The following is a 24,893-nucleotide window of genomic DNA, read 5'->3' on the forward strand; positions in this document are numbered from 1 at the left end:
GAAACTCTTACTAATGTGTTGCCATTTCAAAAAGTGTAGGAATCATGAAGGATAACTGAGCATAAAGAACTAATTTCTAAATGAAAAAGTTGTATTTATGAATAAAAACACTAAGAGCTGAATGGCTTTCCTGTAGCACATGTGCTCACAATTCTAAATAAAGCTCAGTTGTATAGAAAATCATCTTTCCAATATTTTTGCTGGTTTGTTAATTCTCCCTGTACTTTGTGCTTAACTCTGAAAGTGATGAGCTCTGCTGATAGCTAATACAAGAATATACTGCAATAGTTATTTTGTAGTCTCCACTCTAATTTTCAATTCATCTAACTATTGTTGCTATTATTATTGTGGATTTATTAAGAAATGACTTTTTTATATGTGTATATGTTATATATTGTTTATATATTTATAAACATAATTTTGTACAGTACTTACCTCTGATTCCATTTTATTACTTTGGTTGGCTTCTCCTAATGCAAATGCTTGTGCAAATTCTATGGTGCATTCCCCTGAAGGCAGGGTATCTGTATTCTGCAAGTGGGCTAGTACATCCTTCTGTCTGTGTTTTATTTAAAAAGAAGAAAAGAAAAACCCAACCAATTCTCATCCCAAGTGGAGTTTTATTGCCAGTCCATTATTAGAGTGTTAGGTTGCATTCAGATTTCTACTTATAAGAAAGGTTTTATCCGTTTGACGCTAATTTATTATGCACAATGTAGTTGTATATGAATGACACCTGAAATGCCTTCAGTGAGCTATGAACCAGAAAAGTCCAGTGAAGAGTTTTCATTAAATAAGTAAATAAAATCTTTAGTACTTACAGTACTATTCCGCGGTCATATATGAACAGTTTTTCCAGGCATGTGAAGAAAAAAAATGATTCAGTAACTTAAAATAAACATTTCACTGTAGCAGTTTCAATGTCATAATATTTGTGCTGCTTCCCATAGAGTACTTTCAAAATGCATCTTGTTTTAAGCGTGGAACTTCTTATTAGACTAGAGTAAGGTAAAAATCTATTGTGTATGTTGGGATACTAATGGAGTAGTAGACGTTTGATGTGACACTAACACAATAATTAATGCTCTGTAAAAAAAATGCTGTGGTAATAAAAAATGTGCAAATGTGCATTTAATGCAGTGTAAGAAGCCAACACTCTCCAAATAACATTTTTGCTAGTTCACACTGCTAAGTTATAGGAGCTGTAGGACTGAAGAATAAAGGAATGGTGTAATATTGCTTATCAACCAAAATAATTACTTGAAAGACTCTAATTTTCTCCTCTTAGCATGATGTTTACTCTGACACTTTTTGCAACATCCATAATTTATTTGAATGAACCCATTTTTTATTAATGAAAACATCTGTTACAGACCAGGGAATAGGAAGTGTTTGTAACCTTGACCCTTAAAATAAACCAAATGGAGAGCTTAAGTTTGAAACCCTTTGAGAGCTCATAAATGTTACGATTTCTTATACCGTAGCATGAGTGCAAATGAGAAGAAGCTCTGGCTTAGTATTATGTAATTTCATGTAATATCTTGACATGCCTGTCCATATCAGAATAAAATGCTTTATGACGTGCTGATATTGCTCGTATTCACCTTTACCTCAAGTTTCAGCTGATTGTAATCACAGAAGTTACTTGCCAGAAGCTGAAGAGTTGTTCCCTGCTTAGTTACAGACCCCTTACAGGGAAGCAAAAGTTGGGGACTCAGTATTTCCTTAGGTATTTTGTTGGGTATTGATGGCTAAAGTAAACTAAATACTGGAATTGGGACTGTCTGATTTTTTTTGTGTCGTGGAATCGGGAGTACTTCTAGTGATGGAAGAGGTAGGGTGTTCTAAATATTTATTAGTTTGATATTGAGGTATCGGGTGAAATTAAGACTGGGAAGATGAGCTCTTTCTCGTTGCTCACACCAACCTGGTAACAGTAACTGGACCAAAGTATACAAGGGAGTTTTAGTCCTGTGCAGAAGACGTGATTTTGCGTGACACCTCTGGTTTTATGGGTTAGAATTGGAAGCTCTAAAGGTAATGGCTTTCATTATCAGTGTGATTTTATGAATACAAATGGACAAAAGATTGTCTTGCAAAAGAGCTTGTTTTCTGAAGTCTGGAAACAAATCTGACTTCTTGCCTTTCTCTTAGTCTAAACTATTTGAATTGATTGTATATACAGAATATGAAGTGTTTGTATCATGTCTATATATGCACATAGTCATTGTTTTCTTTACGGAGAAATCCCAAGTAACAAAACAATAATAACCCTCTTGCTGTTAACATCCAGTGCATGAGAGCCCTGCCCAAGATTTTTTGCTCCTGCTCAGCTAGCTGAGATGCTGGGTGCAACCCTGGAACTCAACAAAGCAAAAGGATTTTGGAGCTAGAAGACTGGCGGTGTTGCTGCTTACTACTAGCAGCTTCTCTACCACGCAGTGATAGTTTATTGGATGTATTTCATGCATTTTATTGATAGATACTTCCTTCTGTTATTCCCCCATGCAGGAAATGGCTAATTTTCACTTCTTATTTTGGTGCTGGCTCCACCTTGTAACTAACACCAGGATATCTTGCACGTTAAAAAAATAATAAAAAAATACACCACTACTGAAAAAAGAAGCCCAAACCTGAAGGCGGTGGAGAAGCTGGGACAATGTTGAGGAGAAAAAGAAAACATAGTTTCTGCCAAATGGGGAAAGTTTGTTTCCACTAAACCTGTGTACTAGTTGAAGTTTCTGTAAAAAGTTACAAAGTTGCATTTCATTATCTGGGAAAGCAAACACAGGATTTGATGGATTTTTGGTCAGTCATTGTGCATTTTGGCACGGATTTTGCTAGCATTGTAAAAGTCTCAACAAAAAGAAAGGAAAAAAATAATTTAAATGAAAGTGGTTTGCACGCATCTCTAGTTAAATAGAAACTTCTGGAAATTATGATTAATGTTTTGCCCACTTTTTAAGTTCAGTTTTTAACTCGTTGAGACTACGAGGAAAGGTCATTTTTCTGTCAACAGAATTACATTCTGATTTTAATCAGAACAAAGCCTCCCCTTCAAAACTTGCCAGGGTGTTGCCTGTATTGTTTTTGTTTTTTATTTGTTAAGCAGTTAAGGCTTAACTAGATTTATTCAGATACAGCTCTCCTGTAATTTTTGCCAGCTTTTATTGTGCTTGGAGGGAGATCTGCAAGTTTTTTGTGTTATTGAGAATCCTGCCTAACAGAAGCCAAATGCCATCAACCGATACACAGAAGAAATACAAGACAGCTCATCCAGTATGTCATTAGATAATGTATTTGTACCAGATAAATACTGGGCAATCATAAAGCAATATTTCAGAAACTTGTTGATAATTTAGATCAAATTTATTATATAAACTATGTTACTGGGTAGGTCCTGTGTTGCTGTTGACACCACCTTACTAAGGCAGCTGTTAATAATTTGCTGTAGTGTACGCAAGCGGTACAACTTCAGTTACAGTGAGCATGTCTCGGGTGCAGGAGGTCAGCAATCTCAACACTTCCCTCAAGTACTCTTGTCTGCAGTGAAAAAGTGGTTAAAAAAGGGGGACGGGAGGTGTTCCCAGGTTCCACACAACTGGATAGGCTAAGAGTTTTTTGAAAGTTGATTGGTTTGCAGTCTGAATAAAAGTTAGTTCTGAACACAAGGTCCTGGATTCCTGAAGGCAAAGAGCATTTAACTGCCATGATGGATTTTACTGCTGTGTGACAGCTCTGAACTGTTTCACTGGGGAGCTTGTTGGGAAATGCTATTGCTGAATGGCCATTTTTGATAGCCTTTTATGCTCTCTTTGAAGTTGGAGAGTTTATCAATAGCTTGCAAAAGTAAATAGTTTTTCGGGGGGGGGGGGGGAAAAAAAACAAAAAAACCCCAAAACACTACTACCTTGGTCAATGTGCTCTTAAGCTTGCAGCTTTGGGAGACACAGTGTAGCACTAGTACTTACCATACTATCATTACAGGACTGTCAGGACTTTTATTATATAGACCATTTTGTAACAATGTTTTACGCTTCTCTGTAAATGCCTTTTTTGGGTGACACTGAGCTTGTGCAGCCTGAGTAAAGTATTTGCAGCGATCTAGCAAAAAGAAAATACACTGGCTGAGATTTTTTAACTTGCTGAATTTTAATATATTTCATAGTATCTCTTGCGGTTCTGTAACTCTACCCTTTCTTTTTTTAATGCATTTTTTAGATTGCTCAGAGTGTATAATATTGAGCATAACCATTATTTTTGCTCTTCTCCTTCACGACGGAGTTGCTCCTATTTCTGATACACGCACACAGCACAGCTTTTTCTTTTGTGCACTGACTTGGATGCAATCTCACGTAAAACACTTAGAAACTTTGCAGCCACTTTATATTTGTAGGCAGCATGTGAGATTTTCATTTATTTTCTGTACTGGTTATTTATAGACCAGTGGTTCCCAAAACACCTCCAGCTGTGAGCTCCCATTCTGACAGGACTGTGGCCTCAGTAGAGAGGTGGAGAGTTGGGTATCTTCTGGGGTGGTGGCTCCAGTAACAATTGCTGCAGCTGTCTGACTGTGCCTGTGCAGAACCCCAAGTGCTTGAAGCTTTCTTGATTGCGCAAACACGCTAATAATATCCAGGAGCCCAACTTGGGTGAAACGTTGTTGATAACTAGTGAGGCCTGAGTAGGATATCATTCTGGGTCCAGTAACTCATCCCTGACAAAGAGCATGCCACTGATTTTTCAGAGCTGTGTAGTGGAGGTGGATGATTTCCTGGCTGCCTGACCTCCTTCCTCCTCATCCTCCCTGGCTTTGAGCTTGCTCCTCTCCAAGCTGGATTTTTGGTTGACTCTTCCGCAGCAGAAGTTACAGCTTAAATTTCTCTGGCAAATCACTTAGACCCTAAATCAGCATTTAGGGACTGTCTGACTGTAGTGCTTCCCAATCTTAGTGAGTCATGTTGGAGACCCATGTTTCTAACAGGTCATCATCTGCAAATATTAATGGACTGCTCTGTTTTCCTCTCTGTTGTGACACAATAATGAGTGACTGTTGTTGATTTATGTAGGTGTGTAATGAATAAATTCTGCATTTGTATGTAATTTTTTAAAAAGATGCATTTAGGAATACCAAGACGTGATGCACTTCATCTTCAACTGTGTCTTTACAAGGAAGAGGTGCCTTTGTATTGTGAGAGTAACTGGGTGTTAAGCAAACCAACATCCACTTGGCTGGGATGGGTGTTCCCCAGGGGTACCCAGTGGCAGAGCTGTGCCGGACTGAAATCCAGTAACGTAGCTGGTAGGAACCGAGACAAATGCTGTAGTTAATGAGGTATCAGGACCCTGGGAGGGTGTGCATCCTCAAGGGAGGATATGCACTTAAAAAGGAAGAGAGTATTTCTCCTCAAGCCTGAATCTGGTTTGGAGGCAAGGTAAGCCTGAGGATGGCATCTATCAGAGACTTAGAGTTTGGACTATGAGGGCAGTTTGGAGACTTGGCGTAACTTTGCACTTGCTGAGCAAAAAGAAAACAAAAGGAAAACTTCGAAGCCAAATGATTTGTCAATAGCTTTAATGTATTGTAGGGATTTACTTCCCATATCTAACTCTGTGGTCTTAGATCAGTGAGAAACTTTTAATACCAATGTTGGAGTAAGTGAAGTAAATAGGAAGGAGGAAAACAAACCACACACAGACCCCCTAAACCCCCATCAAACAAGTGATGCAAATCCCCACCAGCTCCTCCATCCTAACCTGGGACCATAGTTGTCTTCACTAAAACTGTTACAGGTGGGATTTTGTAAAACAACAGAGAGAAGTACTGTTTTTAGAGAAGTGTAACATTTCTTTATACTTGTGTTACATGCCTTAGTTCTTCCCTCATTGGATGTTTGCTCCTTCATGCTTTTGTACGTGCTTTGTGTGACCTATTTTTGAAATGATGCTATGTGCTGTATGCTGTTACACACAGAGGTAAGCTTTGGATGCTCTTGAACAGCTGTGGAAACAAGAACTTTGTGTAGTCCTGAAATTGTTTGTTGTTCTTTTAAGATACCTTAAATCTGAAATAAAAACTTGAAGGCTACTTTAACTTTGTGTTGTATGAAAGGTACTAATGAGCAGAATGACGATACCTTTGGCAGTGTTATGGGATTATTTTTGTTATGCTCAGGTTGTTTGGATAACATTAGATGATTAGATTGAGCAAGTGGGATGACGTATGAAATCTTGGTTTTGATAGATTTCCAGAAGAAGCAGCCAGATGATGACTCTACTCCCAGCACAAGCAACAGCCAGACAGATTTGTTCTCTGGGGAAACGAACAATGACAACAGCAATACCTCTCTAACCACGCAGGCCGCTAACTCCAACCAGCAACTTTTGACAGAACTGAATGTAACTTCACCAAGCAAAGAGGAATGTAAGTGCACAAGTCTTAAGTGACAGCACAGGAAGCATAAACATTTTGTTTTGTTCTCAGGTTTATGCTTTACTGACTCTCTTTTAAAAAAAAGGGGGGCAAAGGGAAAGGTTAGAAGTTATTCACAAAATAGACACTGATGGTTTTAACTGAAGAACAAGTTAAAGGGGTTGCAGGAGTTTCTAACTAACTTTACAGCTGTATGAACTGCAGTATACAATTTAATTACAGCTTTGAGAAACTTTTTCTCGCATTGCTGGTAAATTGATATATATATTCTAGGATAAACACCAATGTCTTTTAAATTTTTACTTTAAAACCTTTTGGTTTTTAATAATGGCAGTTGCACATAGCACATACTGTAATGCATGTTTGTCTAGATTGCTAGATTACTTGCATAAAACTTAAGTTTCATGTGGTAATCTATCTCTTCTTTCATGACCCATCTTTCTTCTTTCTTGAACTCAGTAAGGCAAAAACTCTCCCTGAAGGTAAGCTACGATGTTGAAGATTAGCAAACACAGTGAGATAAAATAATCTTTTAAGTTACTCTAAACCTCGCCTATGTATTCTATGTCTAATATAGAGAGTTTTAAAATCTGCATTGTACAACTTAGGTCAGCTGTTCAATTTGTAGTTTCACTTTCCTCCAACTGTAGCTTTATTTTGAAAGATGCTTTACGGAGAGAATCCTTTTTGAACTGAGTTTGCTTGTGCATCTTGGCTGGTAAGTAGATATACATATTGCAAGAAAAACATGCTAATTTTTTTAGTAGGGGATCTGATAGAGCTGCTCTGGTTCTTGAACATTGAGGCAACTGCTGGAAATAACAATGCTGACAAAGCACTGGGGTTAAAAAATCTTTGATATGCTACACTTGTTTTCAGTTGTGTTATCTATTTGCACAGGCTGGTTTTGCTGAGTTGATGAAGTATTTCTTCTGTTCATAGATATGTAGACTCTTTTTACTTGGGCAGATTGGCTGTGGACAAAGCACAAAGTGTCATTTTGGGGTTGTGGTAGTTTATAATATATATATATTTAATATATATATAAAATAAAATTTTTAAATTTCATTATTGTTTTCCACCTGTATGTGAGAGTATTGTCAGAAATACAGCACAGTTCAAATGTGAACGTTTTGATACCAGCTCTTGTAATAAGAGTAAACTTGCAGTGTAACTCTTGTCTCTCCTTCGCATACACAGTTGCTGCTGACCACCCATCATCTCTTCCTTCTGTCCACTGCTTCTTCAGGGGGAAACCTGTAGTCTGCTGTAAAAACAAGGCCTTAAAACAACCTTTCTACAGAATTCAGCAAAACATTACGCTTCAGCAACGCATTTGGGCCTTCACAGGGCAGGGGGCTTCAGCACCCCTGCTGGCTTATTAGCCAGGATCTACTATTTGGTGTTGCAGGGTGCTTCTCTGGTGCTTACTGGGTCAGGTTTTCCGAAAATTTGTTCAGTTAGGAATTAAACTGTGATACAACGAAACGTTTCTGTTGTGGCTGAGAAGGACTTGGGGGTAAGTGGAAAGGTCATTACAGGGATGGGAAGGAGGGAATGAAATTAAATAGTGTCCTTCATCCTGAATTGCTGTAAGCTAGTGAACATACACTGAAGGTGATGGATATTAGGCAGCACAGTCTGCAGAGCATTTGAAAATATTACCTATTAAAAAAATTCTTTATGACTTCCTGCTGGGGTGATTTTAAGTGAAATACAGTGGAGAGATTTATTTACAGCTTGAGCTCTCTCTGTCTTCTCTCACATACCCACTATCTCTTTAATGAAACTTAATATCATTTATCAGAAATAATTATACACAGATGGAGCTTTTCTGATGGATAATGGCCTCAATGGGGAATATTCTTTCCCATAATGAAGAATGCCCAAACTTTAAATGTCTTTTTGGTTTTAATTTGAGGGTGTCTTTTTTTCTGTGCAGTATTTATTTATTTTGCAGCAAGTTCTATAAAACATGCACTGCTCTCATTACAGCTGTGTTCTTCAAAGACTGGTATTTTGCAGTGCCAGGTGATTATGTACAGCTATGTGCTGTTATGAATAGAATTGTGGTAATTCACCTGAAATCTACGTATGGGAACATTATGGTAATCCCTGTCGAAGTGTGGAACAATTGGAGTACTCAGGAAGGTTTCTCATGGTGCATTCCACTCCCCTCTCTTCCCTTTCAAGCTTTTGAGAAGAGTCTCACATCAAGGCATTTGCCATAGTACTTGAGTCCATAGGGTAAACAGATTGGACAGAATTGCAGCGAGTTATTTAGGTAATTAACAAATTCCATTCATGTTACGACAACTGAAGAGAACCATAGAAGTCTCATGTGGTAAGATTCGTATTCTGTGTCAGAGAAAATGAGGGGGTTTTTTGTACTTGTTTATAAGTAGCCATTTCCTTTTTTAACACAGAACGAATGATACAGGAGCAAAGTCCCTCGGACTGGGTTTTACAGGAGTTCAGTTTGACAAGGTGCACGTATTGCCTTTCTTTGTTACTGCTGTGATTTTCTGTGAGAGTTGCATTTGCATTCCTGAGTGTCTTATGTACACAACCAGGTTATAGTGACTTTCCATCTCCTGCCACCCTCAGTTCTGATCAATCACCTACGCCAGTGGCTGCTTTGGTTAGAATCTCTCTCTCTAGTAGATGAAAGGTGGTTCTCAGTTTTAACAGTTACAGTCACCAAAAAGGTGTTAAAGATTTATGCCCAGAGACAGTGACACAAGCTTCAGGAGGTGTTTTTTCCCTCATTCACATGTGTTTTGTTTTTAATACTTATCACCAATTTTCCAAAAAATGCGGTTGCAATTTAGCGGGGGGAGTGTTCATATTCTAAGACTCCCTCTATGCCCCATGCTTCTCCAGTTGCCTTTTTTTATCCGGAACCTTCAGGTCTCATCAGCTGCAGTAAGTTTTCTTAAATGAACTTTTGCAGACAAGGAGTGTATTGATGTTGGTATAGCTTTACTAAGTCTAGATTTGTATGGATTTTAATGATCTGTTTCTTAACAAGTGGTTAAACCAGTCTAACTTTTGTTCTTCTGCTGCTTTATGTGCAGATAAATTTCTCTGTTCAAGTTCTTGTGTAGTTTTCATCTGTTCTCATTGTTCCCTTCTATCTCCTCCCTTCATTTAGGAAGTCCTGATGGTAGTTATTTCAGTGTCAGTCACCACACAAGTTGGTTGCTCTGTCAAAGATTTCCTTTTCGTATTGGGCTTTTGTTTATTTTTTAACAGAGAGGAAAAAAGTGATTTGACAGTGGCCGTTGTTTCTCTCTCTCTACCTCCAGCCACCAGCACTCCTTAAAAAAATTAGCTTATTAAGGAATGTTCTATGTATTTTGGAAAAGAAAAGGTCACACTGCATGTGGAATAATTTTGCTTAGTTTCAGGCTTTCATTGCTTTCTTTGGGGCTGTCACATTATTTTTCTGTCACTGTATGAGTAGACCTAAAGCTGATGCTGTGCAGGTTTAAAACTCGTGTTATATGACAGGAGAAATGTCAATGTGAACAACTCAGACTCTGGCACCTGGATCAGATTTGGTATTTCAGTACTTCTTGGCTTCAGTTGACAGGATTTTATTTTCATTATGTGCTTAGCTCTTCCTGGCCTCCTTGAATTAGTAAGAACTACAATTTTAAAAGGACAAAAGGAATATCTGATGTTTCTAGAACAGCTAGATGCTCTACATTTCTACACTGAAGACTTTATCTTATAATACACAAAGATACACAACGATCTGAGATATTGCTGTAAATGTGGAAAAAAATACACTGGAGATTTCAGCCGAGAAAAAGGTCGTGATCACTACTCACACCTTACCTCTGTGTGTGCTGAATTTTAGATGCTTAAATACGAATTTTTAGGACTGAATGTTTGTAAATTTTGCCTAGTTATTGTATATCATCCAGAATTTGAACTATTGCATGTCAAGTGCTTAAAACATCATTAGTTTATCTCAAACACTGAAATTTGCAAGACAAGTTTGAAGAATGCTTTAAAGCATTGTTTATTTTATTAAGCATTTGCATGTGCTGCAAGCACTGAAAACCCCCGATTATGAAGTTACTTTGGTGAAGTTACTTTATGTACATAAAGTGTGCTACATCTGAGACAGCGATGCACCAGGCTTCTGTAAAAGAGCTCTGGCAGAAAGATGAGAGATTCTTTTTTTCTGCTGCACCTATTGGATGTTTATACTCTGAATTTCATGGCTTGTTGAAGCATGACTGTAAAAAGCCACACAGGCTATAGTACTAGAAAGTAGCGATATTTTTTCTGTCTTTAGAAAAAAAAAGTCTTATGTCAGTTTTTTCAACATAACCTTATGAAAAATGGATGAACAAGTGCATCCTTTCTTTTCTTTCTTTTTTGTTGAATGCCCCTCTCTCTGACACTATGCAAAAGGTTTCTACCACTTTATAACGACTTCACAGGTTTTGCATTTTGCCTGGGTTTGTAAGCAGAGTCAGAGATGACAGCTTTCCTATGTATGCTCTGAAATTACTTCATATTTTGAATTATTGTTGTGATATCCTTAATTGTGTTTTGTGCCTCCTATGTAAGGACAGTGATATTTAAAATGGCAATTGCTCTTGGATGCTATCCATTGTATACTTTTCTAAGTGTCCTGGCTCTGAGAATTCAGTCGTTCATTGCAGTAGCAGTCAGTTTTGTACACCCTGTCTTTTTTTCTAATTCTGACAATGGAGAACTTTCTTTTCTGGCTCATCTCTGACTGAAAGTTATATGCACGCCTACTTCTATAAAGTATTAAATACACAAACAGAGCAAGCTAGCTGCCTATTTTTGTCTTGCTTGTCACAGATTGTTGTGGAAAATAATTTGCTTTGTTGCTAACCTGATGAGATCGATTTGTACGGTTTTCTCCAATCCAAAAGAATGCAGTAACTGTTAAAATTATGCTGAGCTACAAAACTAGCCTACCTGATGCACATGTTTTAATATTGCAATTAAACCTGTACCCAATCGTAACTGAGAAGGCTGCAGATAGGTGCTGGTGATGATGAGTAATTCTAATTTTCCTGATCAAGTCAAAAGTTTGTCATGTGTTCTTTCTTCTTGTACTCAATTTTGCGTGTCTTGTATCAAAGCAAGAGGGAACACACCTCTAATAGCAAAAACCAGCCAGATCCATATTCTATGTTACAGTTGTCTTTGGATTTCTATGCCACAGAATAAGAACTAGCTATTTTCTCAGGTTTTTTCTTTTATTAAATTAAATAGTAGTAAAAGGTGGTTTACATCTTAAGGTTTGGGGGTTTTTTTAAGCTTTGTTTTCATTAGATGCTATGTACAAATAGCCTTTTGGTACTGTTTTTAATGTTAAAATTAACAGTAATTTGGTTTTTCATTTGGATTATCATCAAACGTGGATTTTCTTTAATATTGATCACAAAATACCTATTTTTTTTAGTATTGATGCAAACACTTTTTCTCTGGAAATTTGCAAGAATACTTCCAAATATAAAACCAGATTGAGTTGTGGGCTATTTGAGTTGTCTTTTGAGAAATGCCACTAGTATTAGATGCCAGTGCAGAACATGTAGACAGTTAAACATTTGAACAAAACAGTGTCTATTAGAATTGTTGCCTTTATTGTAATTTCAGGGCATGAGGATCTTTTTGTAAGATTCAATCTAATCTCTACAGTCGCAGTTTCATCTAAAGAATGTTTCTGGCTCTTCTAACATCTTAAGCAAAGATCTGGCACATAAATTTATGGAATGAACACTTCTTTCCACATCTGTGGCATGATAATTTTGAAACATAATGAAGACTGGCGGAATAGTACCGCTGTTAATTGTTCCCTCTGATTTATAGTCGCTTCACACTGCGGAGTAGACAGTGTATCCTAGGGTCCCATTTATTAAAATGAAGGGACTCCATGGAACGTGGAACAGAAACACAGTCACATAAGAAAACAGTGGGTTAGAGCTACACAGCTATTCAGGTTACTTAAAAATTATTTCTAAAAATGTATTTTAACTGCCGGTTTCAAAAGCACATTTTTACCCTTCGACTTACACCTATAAAGTAGGAAAGTATCATGTCTACTTTACAAATGAGGAAAATGAGGAAAATGAGGAAAAGCAGGCAACAGTGTGAGACAAAGAAGGGAAAAAAGTGGAATCTGAACCCAGTCTATTTGCTTTGTTATGGTTGTTAAATTTACCAGCTGCTCAGCAGCAGCAAAGCAGTCCAGGTTTCAGTTCCTTCTACAGAAGCTGCATGTAGATAAAAATCCACAAAAATAAATAATGTCAGATTGGTAAAACTAGAATTTAAAAAGCATGTGTTTGTATGTGGTATAATCCTCTTATTTGTTTAGTAATGATATACCTCAAATTATCGTGCAGTTTATCCTTTCTGCAGCAAACAAGCAGTTCTTAAGTGCTGTAAAGTTATTTTGCCCTTTTTCCTTAAAGAGAGTGTATTCTGTCTCTGCAGACTGAATTTGGAGATTTATGTTCCCATTTGTTTCTGTATTGGTGTTTGTAATCAATGATCGTTTTCAAAGTCAGTTGTGTAGATTGATTAGATTATGTCCGTACCAACTGAGGAAACGCACACCTAGATTACTGGTTTGGACGGGCTTCGAAAGGTGGGTTCTTTCCTGTATGGCAAATAGCCGTGAAATTCTCCTGGCCTGGCTACAACGCTGCTGTCCAAGGAAATCCAGCTCGCTCTTACTACCCTCTTCCAGCCCCTGTGCACCTGGGGAGTTGCTGGGCTTTTTCTGGGAAGGAACCACCACAGCACTGAAAGCTCAAAGCAGCGTTCGGACATGCTGATGTCACCGATCAAGCGTTACTGAGATTCAGGCTCCTTCACTTATTTTTCATGTCAGTTCATTAGCTGGCTTGCAGGTTTTGTGTTATCTGTAATCGTTTCAGTGTATTATTGTAATCTTGGGCTTTGTACTCTTGTACGAGCTCGGTTTCACTCCATTCTGCATCTCTTCCTCTGCTTAATAAGTCCTTCCAAGTGCTGTTCAAATACACCCGATACATGTACTCTTTGTTCAAACTTAGCACTTCTTCGAACAAGGAAGTTCTGACTGAGCGGAGTCACTTCACTTTACAAAGACCTCAGGATGGGGAAATAAGAAGTTACCCTGACTCAGGGTACGTCCTGCAGGGCAGGTGCTACTTGGCAGTTGTTACTGTTTTTCAGGAAGGGAGGTGGACAGTGCAGAAAGGCATTCTAAAGGTCCATTTAAACATATAGAAATTATAATAGTCTATAATAGTAAACAATAAGAATATTAACATATACATAGAAATACAAGTAATACATAAAATTTTACTACTCTAGAGAGTTAGCAGAGAAACTGGTTTTGAACCTGTTTTTCCAATTTGGTATATTTAAAGTACAATTAACAGTACATGGCAGAAAGTTAGGGATATTGGAAGCCAAACCCACAGCAGCTACATTAACAAGAACTTTTGTTTTAATACATGATAATGTTCGAGTTCCAGGATCTTGTTTTGTCCTTTATTAATTCCGTGTTTTATTTTGCAAACTCACTAATTCTCACAGTTCTCCTAATTTCTTCTGTAGCATTTAGTATTTTTGCATTTTTGATCAACCTCTCTTATTACATTATTGCTGGGCAGTGGCTGCTTTTGTTTGGAAGAGGAGTTGCAAATGCCAGAAACCATACAGTGGAAAAAAATAGGAGCAGAAGCTATTGTTTAATCTGTTAATTGGTTAGAGAGTAGAAAGCTATCTTTATTCTTCCATTTTAATCTCTTGTTTGTGCTGAGAAAAAATAGCAGTCTATCAGCCCTGTGGGTTATGTTAGAAGCTAGACGTGTGGCTTTTCACTGTGCATGGAAGCGTTTTATGTGCTGCAGTTAAATTCCCTTGAAACGCTTGTTTTTTGGGGGAATGAAAGTACAGATATATCCTGAATTATGCTAAGTGATAAGCCTACCTTTGTGTATAGCCAAGAACGACTGGTGTTCTACTGTTATGTGACTTTCCTTTTCTTTCATGCAGAATTTTTATCAAGCTGTGGGAAATACGCTGCCCTGTTTCAAATAATACATAGATGCCTGTATTAGCCGTTACGTATACCAAAAGATTCAACATAATGACTTCCATGTAGAATTGCACAGTCAAGCCCGTACTACATAGTATTGAATTATGCATGACATTTTTAATGGTGGAAGGAAGGAAGTGCTGCAAAGGACATGCAGCCTTGGCTGGTTATTAGGCGCTGGTGTACGTGCATGCAAATCCCAAGGTATTCTTTGTTGAAACTCCGGTGCTGTGCTATAGAAATCAAAGCTATATGAAAGTAATACCTAATGAGGGAGGATTAAAGAAAAGAAAAACTCTGACACAGGGAGGTGCAGGATACATACCAACTTACTGTACTTAAGAGAGTGAGAAATGAAGATCTCTTACTTAGTTGGATGCTGAAAGTATCAACTAGAGTAAATATTTACTGTACAATAATTGCAAGGATTAGTCTTACTTGATAGTCCGCAGTGATGATGCCTGTCAATGTCTATTCAGTGAAAATTGGGAGAATGTAACTAAAATTATTTAAAGTGCTGTTGCATCTTAATGATGACACTATCTTTTATGATAGCATTACTAACATAGATAAAGCTGATATTTTCTTTTTTTTTTTTCTTTTACATTCTAGCCTAGAAAAAGATATGTTGTAAAAAATTATTTGAGCTTACTTGACCATTTCTACTTGTTGCAAAGCAGTTGTTGCTTGCCAAAGCTGTCAGGCCTGGAGCAGGCACCAACATGGCGATACCAGGACACTTGATCCGTCTATCTGGGCTGTTTTCCCATTGCCCAGAGAAGGCACCCAGCCCACGCCTCCCAGTCCTCCTCACTCCAAAAGCAAGCTTGGCTCTTCTCGCATGCAGACTCGACTCTGCGGAGAGGACCCCACCGCTCTCCTCCATATACCTGCAGAGTTCAGCCATTTCTCAGCAGCTCCCTGCTTACCAGCCTGCAAAATCCCACCGTCCCTCCCAGCACTGTCTGTAACTTCTGCCATCCACTCCTGCTGTTGCCTGTCCATGCAGCCGTTTCCTGGGCCGTGTTCGGTAGCCTCCCATGTCCTGTTCACTTAGCTTAACCTCAGGCCAGGCCTTAGTGAGTAGCCTCAGTGTTTGCCTGCAGGCCAAACACTGACTGGCTTCTTGGCATTCATAATCTTTAAAGGAGTGGTTACCTGTTGCACCATTATGAAATGGTGTTATGTTCCCGGAGGGACTTTCTGGGAAAACAGGAAACTCAAGGAGTTTATCAGTCCTCTCTGGAAAACTGAAAGTGTAAAACTTTTGAGATCTTTGCTCCCAAGAGCATTTCACTGAAATCAAATGCGCTGAAATAATTTCCTCACATCTTTCCCTACCAATTGCAGAAGTTTCTTTTCTTTCTTTTTTTTTTTTTTTGTAGTGTTACAATGCTATGACTTTTACAGGGTAGACAAAGTTACCCAACACCTGATACTTCCTGAAAAATAGAAATGAAGGAAAAACTTGAGGGGGGAGCATCTTAGCAAGGAGCAAAAAGAAACAGTTTACTACCAGGCCAGACTTGAAAATATTTGAAAAGAGAAAAACATTGACAAAGCCACAGTGCTGCTTTCCAGATGCGCAAAGACTGAAAAAACAATAAGGAAAAAAGCATTTTCCAGGGTGTGAAGACTTAATGTTAAAGGTTATTCTGTCATGCTAAGCTCTGTTGTATTGCCAGCATGGTACGACTGTATCACCAGTCATCCAGTGCAAACTTGATTGTTGGTATTTTGATAGCCAGACTCTACTAGATCTAACTTAATTTCAGGCTCTCTAGCATCATCCAATTTATAATATCCAATTATCAAAGCTGTCATGCGTTATTACCACTGGTAATACTACTGTCAGTTTGTCTTGGCTTTGCTATATGGATTGTTTTTATTTATTTTTACTGCAAGTTGCTGAGTATACTCAATTGGTTGCTATTTTAACAAGATCTCTGGAGAACTCGTCAGTGATGATGCATGTTAAAAAAAAGCCAGAAAGCAATTTGCTACCAAGCAGATACCAGATGAGTGGGCAAGAGTCCAGAGTTCAATAAAAAAAACTTAAACATGGAAAGACTTTGTTAGCATATGCTTGTGCCACACTTTGAAAACATAATGAGAACAAGGTAAGAGGCAAAGCCGCTATCTCACTGGAGTCAGTGACGAGGTTTCTGTTGACATCAGGGAAGTGATCACTTTGTTCCTTGTGTTACTTGTGGGTTACTTATATACGTTTCTAGCTTTGTTACAACATAAAGACTACCTTTGTCAACACTGGGAAAAATTGCAGTTATAGTGTGGAATTTCCTAAAACGGCCTCTTGAAATGTTTATAAAGCATAACATAGCTTGTCGTCTTGTCCCAGCTTCTCATCTATTTTTTCAGTGCAAGATGTATTTGGATTTGACTTGGAAAGAAATACTGAATTTTGGAAAGAAATACTGAGAATAGTAGACTACTTCCATATGTGCTTTCCAAAGACAAGTGCTCCTCAGCGTTTCATATTCCTAAGTATAATCTTAATGTTGTTGTAAATGTTAAATGGAGGTGGTATTTTGAGACATGTGATCTTCTCTGTCTCCAGGTGGGCCATGCACAGGTACAGCTCATGCCTCGTTAACCACACCAACCAAAAGATCTTGCGACTCAGGTATGTGTTTTGTGGGAGTCAAGGAATTAGATTTTGCATGATATGTAGCTCTATGGTTATAGTTTAATAGTCAAGGGTAGTAACTGTATCTGGTGAATGCCAAATGAAAATACTCTTGCTTTGCTGTCAGAAATGTATATATAAAAGGATTTGTATGGCAGGTAGTTCATGTCAGAGTCCTGTTAAACATAATTCCATAAGTATACTATGTTTTCAGTTAATCTTTGTAAACATAAGAAATACAGGAGTAATCGGTTTGATTTAAATCTAATGATTGTGAGTGTGTTCTGGAAATCCTCCTTTTAAATGCAAAGTATTGAGTAGGAAGCTCTTTGGAGTATATTGACTTTGCTTTCCCTGATTGAAGATGCAGTATATACAGCTGATGTTTGCATTGAGACTCATTTTTACCTGCCTTGGGTCCTTTCAATGACTTTATTTCTACATGGAGGATATAGATGGATAACCTCTCACAGAGCTAGTGTTACTAGTGACGTTAGGTCATTGCCAGGCTGAAGTTGCTGCTTCTGCAGCAGATCTGTCACGAAGAATCGTATGAGCACTCATTCAGGCAGGCAGCCAAGTTACCCGCATTGGCTCAGATCTTTTTCAGACTTTAATTTTGGATGGGTTAAGGAGAGCTCAGATGATCCTTTCAACCATTGTGGGAGGCCGTAACCTCCTGTGGAGTTCAGTGGCAGGCATTTGGGTAGTGGTAATGCTCTAGCAGTCTATATTTCCAAAATAACTTTTGCCTATATTTGCATTTACATGCCAGTTGAGCTGTTTTGAGTGTGCAGAAAGGAAGGGTATTCCTGTTTGACTAAGGGCTCTTACTCTTTCAGGATTTCAAGGTATATTCCCTCTGAAGTCATCCTTACAAAAAGTGTTTAAAGTTACTGTGTGTTTAGCTGAACTATAGTTTTTCCATGTATGCATGTCGTTAGTGTGCAGCAGATGTGTGATGATGCAAGTCGGCTTGGTCTGCAGTGAAGGAAGGTTAAAGAGAAGTCTGCACTTGGTGCAGACCTTTCAAGTACTGCATGATAACCAGTGACAATGCTGTGAGTATCGTTTGCCAACAAACTCTCTAAGTTTGGCACTGGAAGATACTGGATCCAACTTCTACAGATTAGGAAGACTGGATTTTCTTTTCTGTGTAGCCATGGAGGGGCACCTAAACAAGACGTAATGTTTGCCGCTGTATCCCTTCCGAACTAATCTGCTTTCCTCATGGTGTTAACTAAATTGTATTTTCTTTATACGTAGGTTTTGTAATGTTTAACTCTTGTTTTCATTGCAGTGTAATTTAAAAGCTTTCTGTGATGCTATAGATATTGAAAACTGAGGGAACTATATGAGTATTTAAAAAAAATGTGCTTGTAATTAGCAAAAAGGCAAGTAAGTCTGGTATTTGGGGTGTCAAATGGCAACAGTAAAAGCTCCTTAGAATAAAGCAGATGAAGCTACTAGATGTGTTGAATAACATCCATTAAATGGTTGGCTAACTTCGCTCAGTAGTTCTCTTATTTTTGGTTTATGCTAATGTTTGGTCCCTACATGCTTTTATGTTAATCATTTGGTGTGTTTAGCAAGAAAATAAGGACACTTTCTTAATTTGATGCCACAAGTTTCATCTTGAGTCAACTAAACCTAATCATTTTATATTACCTCATTTTCCCCAATGTTTTTTACATTATTTGCTCAGTGATCTGCATGTTTTGTTTGTAGTCCCTTACACTAATAAACCTGTTACCAGGAGTTACAGTTTTCTTCTCCAGAGCTTGAATTTTCAGCAAACCTTTTCTTTTTAAATAAATTACCATGTTTTCAATGCCTGCATTTGGGTATCCAGATAAATATGGGAATTGACAAGAAAACATTGGCTACAAAATATTACCCAGAAATGGTGTGACATCTTCAGGCATAACCAGCAGACTATGTAGGTGAATATTTCACACTGCATCCACTTAAGCTTAGTGTCCCTTCCTAGGAAGCTATTTAAGTGATACAAGCAGTATTTGTCAATACTACACATTGCATATAAGCCTCTTTTCTCTAAATATTCTACATTTCTTCTGTTTGGAAGAGCTTTGAAGGACGAATGTTTTGGTGGAATTGATCTCTCTAATTTTTTCCCCCTTCAAGCATAGTTTTTCCCTAAAGTCTGTCTTATATCAGCATTTGAGACAGAAAATTAGAAATTTGACCTACTTATCTCGTATGCAGGTTCCCATCAGGAGGATATTAAGGAAGACATAAACCTTTCATACTTTATTAGCATTAATGTAACCATTGAAGAAAGATCAAAACAATAAATCTGCTAAGACACGGGAAAAGTTCTCTTACAAGAAAAAGAGTTTTTTACCTCATGCACTTGCATGCTGGAGGAGCTATTCAGATAAAAAATTGTGTTATGACACCGAATAGTGGGTTTTTTCTTCCTCCTGTTCACCAGAATCATTGCTGTGGTAAAAAGCGTTTCTATTCCAAAGCGTGCCCATAGGACAAGGATTATAATGAAAAGAATGAATAAAGCCTTGCAATCATTAGTTTGGATGATGCCTCAAAGGTTTTTGAGAGCCAGCGGTCTGCAGATTTTGTAGGAAAAAAGATGGGACTGTGTGGCCTAGTGTGTAGCTTCTTATGCATTTTGATTTGTTTCTTAATGGTTGGGTAATGTTATGATTGATGGCAGATACTGTGAGGCTTACTCTAGTCAGTAGGGCATTTGTATTGGGTGCCTGTGTTGTGAAAGTGCAGTACTATGTGGCATCTTACTCTTCTCTTTCTGCTGTACAACTTTAATGATGATTTGATATGCAATTCTAAACAGCCAGACTTTAAAACATTTTCATGCAGCTTAAAGAAACCTGGAAAAAATCAGTGGAACTGTGTGAGTGCGCTCAGTTAATTTTTAATTGTGCGGTAGAGAAGGTCGTAGAAACAGGCAGATAAAATGCAATAATGATACAATCAATTCATACGTTATATCCATAAAGTCAGTGAGTTTTTAAGTACTTTATTTCTCAGTAGCAGTCAAGAGAAACGTGCTTCTTTAATATTTTATATAGTTACGTGCGCAGATAGCTCACATTTTATGAGGATATTTGTCCTACATGGGTGTGGTGGTATTTATATTGTGTGAGATTACAGTATCTGTCTCATTGCTCTATGCTTTTTCTAGTTTAAAATTTGAGTCTAGAAGATGCAAATAATTCTTTCACTGCTTGAGCAAAGCAGTTAAGCAGGTGTATGGTCCTTTTGAAGTTTCGGGTTTATTGATGTTGTTATACCAAGGCGTGTGCTTGATCGTAGCAGTGCCAGAAATGTAAATGCTTTGAGGCTGAACCTGTACAATCAAGAGGACAGGTTGTGGAAACAGAAGTACACAAATATTCAGCCAGAGCCAAACCAAGAAATCATTACTTTTGTATGATCATTTTTTATCAATCTTTGTGTTGAGTAAGGACAAAAAGACCTGGTATACCACTAATTAGATTTTTTTTTTTTTTAATTGCTCTGAGGTGTTAAGCTCCTGAGCAAAAAATCTACAGAAGATTATTGAAGGGGGTTTATAAAATTAAAACAACTTTGAGGTATGTTTTTTCACTGGTGCTGCAAGGGACTTTTAAGGTGTTCTTTAGTGTTTGACTTCTGGAGGGCATTGTGTTAGAAATCCAACCTTTGTGGAGCGCTCTCACTGACAGGAAAGCGATGATAGAAAAGCCTTTGAGCAGCATAATAAATCAGCCAGCCCTGGCAATAATAGTGCCCATTAGGGATGTTCTTATTTTTTTTTTTTTCCCATCCTCTTCCCCCACCCCGCTCAGTTTCCAGCTGTACTAATAGAAGAGCAGATCAAGCAAGGCTGTAAATAAAAGTTATAACCTAATAGGTGGGCGCTGAAGTGGAACGGACAGGAGCTGAGGCATGGAGGCCTTATTACTGCTCATCAGCAATTATAAACAGGATAAAGAGTCTGGGAGTTGCACTGATGCAGGAAGAGCTAATAGAGGCTGGGAGATGACACTGTACCATGATCAGATGATGTATGTTGATGGGTTTTTACATTCCCATCTTATTGCCTATTTCTGTGATGTGTTGTATTATCTGTTCTGCGCTTCCGTATCTATCTGGATGGACAGATTGGTTTCCTCTCCTGCTCAAAGGAGCTTGAGCACATGCACTCAAGCTTGCTTTTCTGCACATACACTTTGCATTAGTTGCCAGTACTGGTTATCCAAGAGCCTTCTCAAAGTGTTACGATTATTGTAGATTAAAATCCTCCTAATGGTAAGGATCATAACAGTCATACCTGTAAACAAATATAAGGACTTGCTGCAATTGTAGGATTTGTTTTCACTGTCACCTTGTTCAACTTTACAAAATCACCCTCATTCATTAAAAATGGCGGATATGGTCCCTTGAACTATCTTTTACACTAAATGCATCCCATGCGTTTTAGACTAAATGTGTTATAACCAGCGTTGTTGAAGAATCCAAAGAGATGGGTTTGGGGTCAATATATCACAAAGTTTGTTAGAAGTCAACTGTAGCTGTGATGATCCTTGCCTCTGAAGTATAAAAACTTCAGCTGTTCCTGGGAAGGTTTTAAAGAGCTTGTTAGCACACAGTAATTGGTAATATTCACCAAAAAGTCTTTCTTGATCTTTTATCTATCAGTCTAGCACATTTCTGTGCTAGACATCTAAATCATCTCTTTACTAAACCATAGTGAAAAAAAGTGCCTTGAAATTTAGCCTGTACTTGCTTTAATCTAAAGAGAAGTTTTGCAAGCATCTTCATAGTTCATACATTAATGACTCATGCTGATTACTTCTGAAGAGAATTTTCTTCTGAGTAGTGGAAAAAATACAACATTCAGAAATGAAAAGGTGTGCAGCAGCATGACAGCATGTGAAAACAGTGACTTCTGTCCTTGTCTATTCAGTACAGCCAGGATAAAATAAATAGATTATTTTTCTATCACCTTATGACATTAGGACAGGAATACTTACACCTGCCTGCTTTAAAGTACACTAAACTTTGATGAGTCGAAACTCATCGTTTTTATAGTCAGTATTTCTTTGAAATTAACTTTCATACTTACTGGTTCCCAGGTGTTCCTTTCCTTTGCATCGTTCATAAAATGAGGAAGTTGAAGTGGCCAAAGGGACAAAAAATGTAATGTCACTGTAGAAGCCCTATTTCACATGCTGTGTAGATGAATTACAAATACTTGCAGACAATGTTTTGAGAGTGTTTATAAAACATGCTAGTAATTCCTATTTAGGAATAACTCCTTTTTCTATTCAATCTGTTGGAAGTCATTCATGAAAGGATTGCTGTCCTTAAGAAATAAACAAAATTACTGTTACGGAGTAGGATAAGTAGATGAATATGATAAAATTCATGATACATGCTTATCAGTGTTACCCATTTTATGACATTGTATTGCCCAGAGTCATATATGATCTCCATGTTACTAATGCATCCTTCCTAAAGACAACAGGCAGACCTCAGCAGTGGAGGGTTGCTGCCTTCCCAGTGTGTGGTGCATCTTTGTCGTTAGCTACCTTGTGCAGGAAGTGGGATTCAGTGTATGCTAGTGTGAGTGGCAGAAATGCATAGCAATTTGAGTAGGTTTTGGTTATACAGGGGTGCATAGGTTATGTGAAACAAGCTTTTTCTCCTTTGTGAGGAGGAAAATAAAAAAACAGTACAGTAGAATTCACAGAATCACTAAGGTTGGAAAGGACCTTCAAGATCATCAAGTCCAACCATTAATCCAGCACCACCATGTTCCCTAAACCATGTCCTGAAGCGCCACATCCACACGTTTTTTGAACACTTCCAGAGATGGCGACTCCACCACCTCCCTGGGCAGCCTGTTCCAATGCCTGACCATCCTCTCAGTGAAGAAATTTTTCCTAATATCCCATCTAAACCTCCCCTGGCGCAACTTGAGGCCATTTCCTCTCGTCCTATCGCTGGTTACTTGGGAGAAGAGACCAACACTCTCGTCGCCACAACCCCTTTTCAGGTAGTTGTAGAGAGCAATAAGGTCTCCTCTCAGCCTCCTCTTCTCCAGACTAAACAACCCCAGTTCCCTCAGCCGCTCCCCATAAGACTTGTGCTCCAGACCCCTCACCAGCTTCGTTGCCCTTCTCTGGACACGCTCCAGCACCTCAGCATCCTTCTTGTAGGGAGGGGCCCAAAACTGAACACAGGATTCGAGGTGTGGCCTCACCAGTGCCGAGTACAGGGGCACGATCACTTCCCTGCTCCTGCTGGCCACACTATTTCTGATACAGGCCAGGACGCTGTTGGCCTTCTTGGCCACCCGGGCACGCTGCCGGCTCATGTTCAGCTGGCTGTCAACCAGCACCCCAGGTCCCTTTCCACTGGGCAGCTCTCCAGCCACTCCTCCCCAAGCCTGTAGCGTTGCATGGGGTAAATTAAAAAATAATAATCAAAATGTGTATGTGGATGGGGAGTAAGGGTCTCTTGGCCTGTGTTAACCCCCAGCAGGTGCTGAGACACACACCTCTGTGTACCTTTCGATATTCTCAACTATCTCAGATCAGTACCATGTCGTCAGCTCATTCAGAGTCCCAAGTTTTCAAGTCCAGCATCCTAATAGAGAATGTCCTCCAGGTACTTAAAACTGTTTACTCCTACTACCTTTGTTTATTCTCTTAAATCACCCAAATTCATCTTCTTTTATCCTTTGTGCTGTTTGGATATGCCCTTGAACCTTCCTTTTTCATTCTTACTTCACCAAATAACCTGTTTAAGGCTTTCTTTGATTGCTTGTAAGTCCATTCCTCGTCTTTCACTTGTTTTTATCTCTTTTTGCTGCTCTTGATCCAAATTTTTCATCTGTTTTCATTTCCATATCCTGAATCCCATTATGAAAAAGACCACATTTGAACTAGAACAACTTTGAGGAAAATGTGCTTAAGTCAGGAGGACAGGATGATCTTGAGAGTAGTTCACATTGAGTTGTAAGCCAGCGGGAAAATTACTTCGAATGTCAAATTAAACGTAGTACCAGATGATAGGTGAGTAGTAAACGCTGTCTCTGGATTAGTGGTGTTAGGCAGATCAAGGGAAGACATTTCCCCCCCCCCCCCGCCCTTAGCTGGCACTGGAACAGGTTCCCACAAGAGGCTGTGAAATCTTAGTCCTTGAACATTTTTGAACATGGACTGGACCAGGCCCTGTGCAGCCTGATCCAGCTTTTATGTTAACTGCATCAAGCGGGAGGCTGGAGTAGGTGACTCCCAGAAAGCCCTTACAACCTACTTTTTTCAATGACACTAACAGAAAACAAATATGATCTGAGTGATTAAAGGTATTTAGTCTAACCTGAATAACATTCATGAGAGCTGAGGCAGAGGCGAGCGTTTAGTACCTCAAGCGTTGCAGAGAAGAGCCAGGAGAGAGACTCTTGGCAAGGTGGGAGGATTGGGATGGTCAGTGCAAAGCAAAGAGTTAGGAGAACATTCCTTGCAGCAGGGTTCTCGGTGGCCATGAGCAGGATAAGCAAAGTGCACTTTGGTAAATAAGATACTCTCCTGTCCTGAAAAATTATTGCCGAATGCAAATTTGTATGTTTTTTTAAGGTCATTATCTTTTAAAATTCAGGTATTAGCACATCTTTGTAACAGAATTACAACGAAGGACTTCTCAGATGTGTTGAAACAGAAAAGTAAATATTT

The 24,893-nt window shown here is 38.5% G+C and overlaps 1 protein-coding gene across 2 annotated transcripts in view; it reads left to right on the forward strand.

The window, feature by feature from the left end:
* ZFAND3 (zinc finger AN1-type containing 3) overlaps positions 1–24,893 on the forward strand; it is a 141,551-nt gene that overhangs the window by 85,664 nt on the left and 30,994 nt on the right. Inside the window, exons 3-4 of one of the 2 annotated variants that reach the window (XM_081997572.1) lie at positions 6,245–6,424; positions 17,101–17,166. In XM_081997572.1, coding sequence (XP_081853698.1) covers positions 6,245–6,424; positions 17,101–17,166 — 246 coding nt within the window. The remainder of the gene's footprint in view (positions 1–6,244; positions 6,425–17,100; positions 17,167–24,893) is intronic. The other variant, XM_081997573.1, reaches the window with a different exon arrangement.

Source organism: Phaethon aethereus, assembly GCF_964289735.1.
Source record: "Phaethon aethereus genome assembly, chromosome: 3".
Taxonomy (NCBI): Eukaryota; Metazoa; Chordata; class Aves; order Phaethontiformes; family Phaethontidae; genus Phaethon; species Phaethon aethereus.